The 9763-nt window shown below is 35.8% G+C and overlaps 2 protein-coding genes across 5 annotated transcripts; one reads left to right on the plus strand and one right to left on the minus strand.

Moving 5' to 3' along the window:
• The first annotated feature begins 1583 nt into the window (after window positions 1-1583).
• ldbr (lariat debranching enzyme) lies at window positions 1584-3720 on the plus strand. 3 transcript variants are annotated; one of them, XM_067780854.1, is made up of 3 exons: window positions 1584-1725; window positions 1808-2051; window positions 2114-3720. In XM_067780854.1, exons 2-3 carry the CDS (start codon window positions 1855-1857, stop codon window positions 3612-3614), a joined length of 1698 nt encoding a protein of 565 aa, XP_067636955.1. In that variant the 5' UTR covers window positions 1584-1725; window positions 1808-1854; the 3' UTR covers window positions 3615-3720. The 3 variants fall into 3 exon arrangements, with proteins under 3 accessions (XP_067636955.1, XP_067636956.1, XP_067636953.1); XM_067780855.1 differs by having other exon boundaries at window positions 1624-1741; XM_067780852.1 differs by lacking the exon at window positions 1584-1725 and having other exon boundaries at window positions 1733-2051.
• Window positions 3721-3942: 222 nt separating this feature from the next.
• On the minus strand, window positions 3943-9237 carry Sirt4 (Sirtuin 4). 2 transcript variants are annotated; one of them, XM_067780858.1, is made up of 2 exons: window positions 8913-9042; window positions 3943-7616 (listed from the first exon to the last, which is right to left on the minus strand). In XM_067780858.1, the coding sequence occupies exon 2, from the start codon at window positions 6835-6837 to the stop codon at window positions 5116-5118; it is 1722 nt and encodes a 573-aa protein (XP_067636959.1). In that variant the 5' UTR covers window positions 6838-7616; window positions 8913-9042; the 3' UTR covers window positions 3943-5115. The 2 variants fall into 2 exon arrangements, with proteins under 2 accessions (XP_067636959.1, XP_067636960.1); XM_067780859.1 differs by lacking the exon at window positions 3943-7616 and adding an exon at window positions 7645-8835 and having other exon boundaries at window positions 8913-9237.
• Between the last annotated feature and the right edge of the window lie 526 nt (window positions 9238-9763).

The raw sequence follows: 9763 nt of genomic DNA on the forward strand, positions 1-9763 counted from the left end.
ATTAAATTCGTTCAGAGTCCATTTGTACAAAAATGTTTTTCCTGTTTTCGTATTTTTATTGCCAAGGTCAGGACGCGTTGTTTGATACCTATTTCGATATTTTGGACAGTTATTAATTACTAATTTTTTATTAGCAATAGACCCTTATTGCCACCTATCTCAGAATTTTTGGACGCGTATTAGCAGTTGACCCCCTCCCCCTATAAATTTGAAAAATTTGTAGGTCAAGTCGGACATACAAACCTAAATTCTCATAATTTCTAGATCACTCGAAAAATCTGGATTTTTAAAAAAAGTTGTAGGCCCAGTCGGACATACAAACCTGCATTGTCATTATTTCTAGAACACCCCCAAAATCTAGATTTTTGTATGATAACGTCTTTAAATTTTCGAGAACTTTCCCTGGCGAAATAATTTTGACACTTGAAACATACTTCAGAAACCGATTAGGGAAAATTTCCCTAAAAAACTGTCCGAATTTGGAGATTTTGTTTTGGAGCCTTAAGGAACTTTTCTAGACGGGACAGTAACAAATTTGAAACTTCAAATTCAGTCGAGAGAACCGAAACAATGGACGCTTTCAGCAACCACGACTGCTAATCAGTCGTTGAGTGATAACTTCCTAAACGCACCGTTGAGTAATTACGATCCACTAACTAATTTTACGTCAAATTACTGAGCATCTGGAGTTAGGTACAAAAACTCCTTTTACATATGTTTGAATCTTTCAACTTCCGAGAACTTTCCATGGAGCAAGATTTTAGAAACTGAAAAAACATTTCAGACCTGATGACAATGCCAGGTGCACAGGGATCGGGAAAATTAATTAATTAAAAAAAAAAATGCCGGAAGTTTAAAATTTTGTTTTCGAGCCTTAACCCTAGAACACTAAACCCGGCCTGTGATGTGACTCGATTATTTGTTTTCACAAAAATAACACAAACTGTGTTCACTTTAATGTAATTTTTTTTAATGGAATATTTAAAAAAAAATGAGTTCGCCTTATTTTCTTATTAAGTAATTAATTGTATTCTTCAAGAAACAACTTTTTTTAATAAAAAAATGAGTTTAATCATGAAAATTTCTCAATTTTTGAAAAAGTAGCCTCACAGGCGATTAAATAGTAAAACAAGAGGTTTAGTGTTCTAGGGTTAAGGAGCCTTAGGTTCTAATATTTTTCTATATGGGACAGGGATCGATATAAAGATATTTAGAAAATCTATTTAGAACATGTAAAAGGTTGAGATAAATTTTCATTAACTTATTACAGCACCGCGACAATGCAACAAAAGGAGAAAAAATTCCGCCAGGTGGCACACGGTAGGGGATAATAAAAAAACAACAGCCCTAGAAAACTAGAAGCTTGAATTTTTGAACTATTTCTGAGGCCCAACTGATTACAGTACCTTAAGCACTTCTTTATATAAACGGTTCAAAACGCAATGGAAAATATGTCCTTAAACATAGACATAATGTTGAAAATTTTTGATTTTGAGATTTTAACAATAGCTATTAAATACAATAAACTAAGCTGAGTAGTTTCACTAATCTCGCCTTCCTTCAACACGACAGAATGTTGTCGCGAATCGAATCGAGCAGTTGACTAATGTAAAAGCGTGTAACACACGTCGAAATTCAACCCTCAATTAGCTGTCAAACAAGCGACAGGTAAACACTAAAACCGCGTAAGCAAAAACTGAGAATGAGCACCGCATTTGCATGTTTGTATGTAAACAAAATTGTAAATATTTCCATAGAATTAAATTGAGTTCTTTAGAGTTTATTTTATATATCCGTTCATTAAAAGGTTTTTGACGAGCACGAAATCGACACAGTTGTTAAAAACGTTTCAACATGAAAGTAGCTGTGGAGGGCTGCGCTCATGGTGAGCTGGAAAAGATTTATCAAACAATACAGTGTATTGAAAACGAGGAGGGTTACAAAGTGGATTTATTACTTTGCTGTGGCGATTTTCAAGCCACGCGTAATTTAGATGATCTACAGACCATGGCAGTGCCACAGAAATATTTGGATATGTGCACCTTTTATAAGTGACTGAGTTTTACATACACACAAACAGGGATTACAACTAACTCCACTTTGCTTTTTACAGATACTACAGTGGTGAGCTTGTAGCGCCAATACTTACTATTTTCATTGGTGGTAATCACGAGGCATCCAATCATTTACAAGAACTACCCTATGGGGGTTGGGTAGCCCCTAACATCTACTACATGGGATATGCAGGCGTAGTACGTGTGAATGGAATACGCATTGCAGGACTGTCAGGCATTTATAAAGGTCACGACTATTTACGTGGCCGTTTTGAATATGCGCCTTATACAGATGCGACACGCATTAGTGTCTACCATGTACGTCAGCTGGAAGTATTTCGGTTGAAACAACTTACTGGTCAAATTGATATATTCATGTCACACGATTGGCCACGCGGTATTTATAATTATGGTAACAAATCACAGTTGGCACGTTTTAAACCACATTTTCGTGACGAAATGGATAAAGGTGAATTGGGCAATAGACCATGTGAAGATTTGCTAAAGTTGCTGAAACCGAAATATTGGTTTGCGGCACATTTACATTGTAAATTTGCTGCTATTGTGCCACATGATGAAGCGAACGACAGTAGCGGCGAGGGTGGCGTCGAGGACGATGCAAGCAGCAATGGTGGTAATAATGACACAAGGGATAAGCAAAAAGGGGAAGCTGTGACAAAATTTCTTGCGCTGGACAAGTGCTTACCAAAGCGCCGCTTCCTCCAATTAGTTGATATTGAATGTCCGCAATATGCTGAGGGTGAAGTGCGTCTCGAATACGATCTTGAGTGGTTAACTATACTACATTTAACTAATCATTTAACAAATGTAAAAACCTCCAAATATTATTTACCGGGTCCACATAATGCCGCAAGCACAGAACGTTATAATTTTAAGCCCACCACCGATGAAATGGCATATGTACAAAATAAATTTGCTGCTGATTTATTGATACCAAAAAATTTCATGCGCACAGTAGAACCCTACAATAGCAGCAATGAATCAAATAACGGGCATGTGCCACAACCGAAAGCGCAAATCAATCCACAATCACAACAATTTTGCGATGCTTTAGGTATTGATGATCCTGTCAGTTTAGCGTTAATAATTGGTGGTCATGAGCTCAGCTATTCCAGTGTTTTGAATGAAAGTACAGATACCGAATTTAATGATTCAACTATATCCATACAAACAGAGCAATCGAGTTTGAATTTGTCAAGCAGCACAGGAGATGCATTATCGCCAAACCAAATAAGTCCTTTCAAACGAAAAAATAATATGGGGCTTAAGCTCCCAAAACCAATAGCAGAAAATGATAGTGGTGATGATGAAAATGGTGGTGTGTGTGTACTGGATGAAACTAAGAATCCCGATGAACTACAATTGGGTAATAGTAGCTCAGCTGATGAAGCAGAAAAATTAGTTATAAATAGCGAAGATGTAGCTAACAAAGAAGTTTATAGTGAAAGAAACGCTGAGGTAACTACTAAACCGCCAATAAAGAAATTCAAGCGTAGAAACCAAAGCGTTTATATGAATGAGGATAATGAGCAGGATTGAGATTGAAATAATTATGTACTTAAGGAAATGAAGATAAGTAAGTTAATGTATTGTAAATACATGCTCTTCATTGAAATTAAATTTGAAAATAAATTTTAAAATGTAACAGCTCTTTTTTTATTATGGTAAATGGATAGATTGATAAATATGTATAAAGACGCCGAAGGTACTATTTGGTTCGATTAAAGGTATTTAAAAAACATTCGCTTCATAATACGTGTTATGTCCTATAAAGGAATAAATGCACGCGCTTGATTTTAAGTTATACTATATAATAAAAACTTCAATTTATTTGTATGAGGAATTTTACATCATAGCTATAGCAGTAGTAATTATATCAATATATGAAAAAAGGGAAAGAGTATATATATATAATAATGACATTAGGAAAAAGAGGGCTGCCAACTGTTGGTAAATACATAACAGTCTCCCACGCTTAATAGAGAACATGGTCATCTAAGCGTGCAGGAGGTCTTCGGACCCTACTAGATCTTCTTACAGTTTCGTCAGGCGTTGATACTGGATTGGGTTGTACCATTGGTATTTGTTGTGTAGTCGGAGTGGTAACGGTACGCTCAATGTAGATTTCCTCCTTTTTTGAATTTTCTTGCACGGGAGGTTCAGCAAACGATACATGCTTTTTAGGTTGATCAATACCAGACTTGTACAATTGGTTTATATGTCGTTTCAACTCATAACCGTCATCCAGCTTAACTTGATACTGGAGATGTCCGAATTTGCGTTTCACAACACCAAATTTCCAGCTAGGTTTATTCCTGTGAAACCGCCGCACTTGAACTCTATCGCCTACACTTAGATGACGCACTTTTGATTATGTGTTGCTGATTTCAATTGTTTGACTGGTCGCATAGCATCCAATTTAATTCTTAATTCACGTCCTAAATACATTTGGGCTGGGGTTTGACCATTTGCCAAAGGCGTTGCCCTGAATCGAAACAGGATTTCTCGTAGTTTGATATTCAATGGTAATTTTTCATCATCCATCGCTGTTAGCTTCCTTTTCAGAATTTGGACGTATCTTTCAGCCAATCCGTTTGTTGCTGGGTGTCCAGGGGCTATAAACTTCTGAATAATTCCATTTTCGCAACAAAATTCTCCAAACATTGCACTTTGGAATATCGTTGCATTGTCTGATACAATGGCTTGTGGTAATCCGTGTGTCGCACAAATATCTTGTATTAAATCAATAGTCTTTTCACAGGTTGGGGCATCCCTTATTATTCGAATTTCCGGCCATTTCGATTTCGCATCTACTAGAATTCTCTTCCGTATAAATACATAAAAAACTTATCAACGGCAAAAATAATTGCTAACGCTTCTCTGTCAAGCTGGCTGTAATTTTGTTCTGCTTTTGTTAATGCTCTTGAAATAAATGCGACGGGGCGTTCCTCTCCTTCAACAATATGAGATAGTACTGCAGCTATGCCCGTTGGGCTTGCGTCGCACGCTAATGTTATCGGCAAAGCTTCGTTGAATGGTACTATAACCCTGTCTTTAAGAATTTCCTGTTTAAGCTTTTTAAATGATTCTTCGCATTGTGTTGTCCAATTAAACTTATTTTTTTTTCTAAAAGCTTGCGTAAAGGGAATGTAATTGTCGAAATATCCGGTAGAAATTTTGAATAATTTGTAATCATTCCAAGGAATCTTCTTAATTGCTCTACATTTTGAGGTTTTGGCATGTCTATAATCGCCTTTACTTTATCTGGACATTTTGCTATTTTGTTATGACTTACTATATATCCAAGGTATTTAATTTTTTCTTTAAAATATTCACATTTTCTTTTGTTGACGTGCAGTTGATATTTATTCAATCTTTCAAAGCATTTGATCAGGTGTTCTTCACATTCTTTCAACGTTGCACCATGTATAATTATATCGTCAAAATAAGAGACTGTACCTTCGAGGCCTTGTAATATTTGATCTAAAATACGGTTAAACTCACTCGGAGTAGTTTTAATTCCAAAAGATAATCGATTCATTTGGTACGTACCTCGGTGCGTTGAAATAGTTTGCACTTCTTTGCTGTCATCATCAACTCGTACATGCAGATATGCTTTGTATAAGTCTAACTTGCAAAAATATTTAGAATTCTTTAAACTGTTAAAAATTTCATCGACTCTTTTGATTGGATAATGAGCGGTTTCCAACTGAGGGTTAACAGCTACTTTATAGTCGACGCATAGTCGTACATTACCATCAGGTTTTGGAATTACCACCAAAGGTGAACCCCAATTGCTAGTATTAATTTTTGTAATTATGCCGTCTCGTTCTAAATTATCCAGTTCACGTTCTACTTTTTCGCGTATGGCAAAAGGCACTGGCCTTTCTTTTAAGAACACTGGCTTTGCACCCTGGCGTAGTTTTAAACTACAAACCAAATCTGAAATGCATCCAACACGTTCTTCGAAAATTTCTGAAAATTGCTGTTCGATTTCTGATATAGAATTTATGTTGTTGTGGCTAATGTCGTTTTTAGAACTGTCATCGTCAATTTCATGTAGATTAATTTTCAAATGGCGTATCCATACACGTCCCAGTAATGCGGTACGTTTCGAAGATACAATGTACAAATCTTCTTTTGATTTCCTATTTTTGTACTTTACGTCCACAGTAACGACTCCTATTGGCACAAAAACATCATCTGTATAAACGCGGAAGGCAATATTTGTTTTCCTTAGCGGTGTTTTGATATTTAATTTCATAAATTGATTTTCCGGCAGTAACGTGTAGCCGGCACCTGAGTCGACTTCGAAGTTTTCTTTTCTTCTATTAATTAACACATCTGTATAAAATTTTTCTGCGTCCATACGTGATATTTTTGCAGTGCTATGTTCATAAATGTCGATAACTTGATTCACCCAATAATATTCCTCTTCTGTTGTGAACGATTCAATAGCATTTGATGTAGTGGTGTTATTGGTTGCAATTTTCGATTTCTTTTGCTTTATTCTATCTTGAATGCAAACCTTTTTGACATGACCAGTTTTCCCACATGAATTACATTTTAACTTGCCTCTCTCTACATTACATTCTTTTGATAAATGATTATTACGGCCGCATCTTAGACTCAATCCTTCTATGCCTAATTCGCTGTAATTAACTCTTGTCGATGACTTTTCTATTTCTAGAGAAACTTCCTTTACGATTTCTCCTACGACGATAGTTATGATTACTAAAATGTTGGCGGATTTGCTGACCATCGCTTGTTGAACCGGTTGCCTTGTTTGCGATCATATTATTATTTATTTTAGCAGCTTCCAAAGTTGTGGCTTTTTCAACTCTTTGCTTGAATGTTGCTTTCGGATTCTGTAGCAGCTGTTCTCGAATATGCCCATCGCGTATACCTCTGATTAGTTGGGCTCTTAGAAAAATATCTGAGATAGACTTCCCACATTCACATATAAATCCACACTCCATTGCTCTTTTCTGTAGGGCAATTAAAAATTCTGCCAACGACTGTTCGCTATTTTGGATTTCACAAAGAAATTTGTGTTGCTCTACTAAAATGTTCTTTTCGGGACAAAAGTGTTTTTCCAGCAATGCCACTATTTCATCATATTTCAGTAAATTTATTTTTTTGGGTGAAGCCAACGTTGCTAAACGGGAATACGCCGCTGGTCCGATGTATTGTAATACTAGTTTTGCACACATCTCTTTGTGCCCAACAACTTTCTTAATATGGAAATGATTATCCAGACGCTCTTTATATGTTTTAAATGATTCTATTTTTGGATCGAATGCTTCGAAACTTGACATGATGTTTACGTAGGTACTGCTCGTTTGATGATTTGCCGCAATTTGCTGTTGCTGCTGCTGCATCGTTGTCGTCATGGCGGTTATTGCCTGTAGCAATTGTTGAATTTGAGCCTCCATTTTATTTTGATGTTATGTTCGTGCACGTTTAGTAAAATTTTTGGACCGTCTATCTAAATTATTATTTTCCGATTTTACTACTCGTCGCCATTTCTATTGTTATGTCCTATAAAGGAATAAATGCACGCGCTTGATTTTAAGTTATACTATATAATAAAAACTTCAATTTATTTGTATGAGGAATTTTACATCATAGCTATAGCAGTAGTAATTATATCAATATATGAAAATAGGGAAAGAGTATATATATATATATAATAATAATAATGACAGTAGGAAAAAGAGGGCTGCCAATTGTTGGTAAATACATAACAATACGAATCAAGTGGACCTGAAAGTGTTATAGCTGTAATAACTTAGACGCTTGCTGATTTTGAGGTAATAACCACAACAACCCTGTTGAGTAATTCAATGGTATACTGGCTGAAAACGACCTATAGAGCGCGAATCTCTCTAGAATTCAAATTACTTTTCTTAAAAACATATAAGATTTTAATACATTTATGTATGCAAGTAGACCCTTCTGCCTAATTAATTATCCTACCACATATTTAACTATTTAACAAAGGTACCTAGTAGCAATTATTTCTTAAAATTAAATAACTTAGGTATCACATCGCCACACTTTGCTGATAGTTTCAAATCCGCCAAATGATCAGCACGCGTCTCTCCAATATTTACAATTGCCAAAGGCAATTGAAGATCTTTTGTTTGCAATATGATACGATAACCAGAATATACTAATAAACTAGAGCCGAGTACTAGTAATCCATCGCTATTATAAATCATCTTGGTAATACATTCGACACGTTGCCTCGGCACATTATCACCAAAAAAAACAATCTCAGGCTTCAGATCACCACCGCATTGTGGACATGGTGGTATACGAAAATTTGACACATATTCCACGGGTATTTCTACATCACCATCCGGTCGTACCATGTCTGGTGCCTCACGAAATTCTGGATTTAAGGCATTTAGAATATCCTGAAATTCATGTCGATCTATGCGATAATCACATGATAAACACTTGACAACGTAACCACTACCATGCAATTCAATAACATTTCGACTACCCGCTTTGGTGTGCAAACGATCGACATTTTGTGTTACAACCGCTTGAAGACGTGCTTCACGTTCGAAACGTGCCAGTGCATGATGTGTTTGATTTGGTTCGGTTGCCGAGAATGTTGGCCAACCGACAAAGTTACGCGCCCAATAACGTTGTCGCACATTAGCAGAGCGTACAAACTCCATATGTTGTATGGGTTTGTGATTGGTACGTGCATATAGGCCAACACCTTCGGAACGATAGTCGGGTATGCCTGACACAGACAGTAATTTATATGGGCAATTAAAGTATCTTTTAATTTTTTGATGAAAAATTGTTATTCAAACTTACCGGACTCTGTTGAAATTCCTGCTCCTGTTAGTACAACGATATTGGGTTTCGAAATTAAAAAGTCTTCCAAGCGTTTAATGTCTCCCTCCAGCACAGGACTATGTTTAGGTACATATTGTTGTTTTGTTGCTCCCCATTTCTTGGTAGTCAAGTGAATTCGCACTATTTGGTTAAGACGCATAATTTATAAATCTTTGCAATAAATTCGATATATAAAGCACTTTATAAAAATTAAAACAAATCACATAACGTAAAATTTCACATGAAATAACTGCAACTAAACAAAACTAGAGTTGGGTCGTTTCGTTCTGAACTTGTTCAATTGACCGGGTCTTTCAACTGAACAAGCGAACTAGATCTTCGATTTCGGTTCTATTTGTTCTTTTAGTTCATTTGTTCTTTTAGTTCGTTTTATCTAATGTTATTCTTTCTCTCATCTCGTTCGCGAACATACATACGTAAATTCATACATACATACGCAGAAATTCACAGTGAGCACGAATGTCGATGATTCCACTTACACTAAAGATATATATGTGTGGTCATCTTTGTGTGTGGCACTGCTACACCAATATATGTATGGACTATTTATGAAAAACATGTTTTGTAAGAAACTAATTATTACATTTATTAAGCTTGAAAAGTTCATATTTACAATTTGTGTCTGTATTCTTTCAATTTCCTGGATCTTCCGAAATTTGTAACTTTTTTTTAAGTTAATTATAGATATATATATTAACTTATTTATTCGTAACACATTTAAATATACCTACACAAAGCATTGCCGCATACACACACCCATCTATACTTGTTGGCTTTTTTCGCGGGTGCGAGGAGCAGTGATCAAATTT

This window comes from Eurosta solidaginis, chromosome 4 (assembly GCF_040869045.1).
Source record: "Eurosta solidaginis isolate ZX-2024a chromosome 4, ASM4086904v1, whole genome shotgun sequence".
In the NCBI taxonomy this organism is placed as follows: domain Eukaryota; kingdom Metazoa; phylum Arthropoda; class Insecta; order Diptera; family Tephritidae; genus Eurosta; species Eurosta solidaginis.

Bases quoted from the DNA above. Each gene is read 5' to 3' on its own strand.
- ldbr (XM_067780854.1), top strand. From the start codon at position 1,855: ATGAAAGTAGCTGTGGAGGGCTGCGCTCATGGTGAGCTGGAAAAGATT. The intron at 2,052-2,113 runs GTGACTGAGTTT...TGCTTTTTACAG, and splicing joins GATATGTGCACCTTTTATAA to ATACTACAGTGGTGAGCTTG.
- Sirt4 (XM_067780858.1), bottom strand. From the start codon at position 6,837: ATGGTCAGCAAATCCGCCAACATTTTAGTAATCATAACTATCGTCGTA.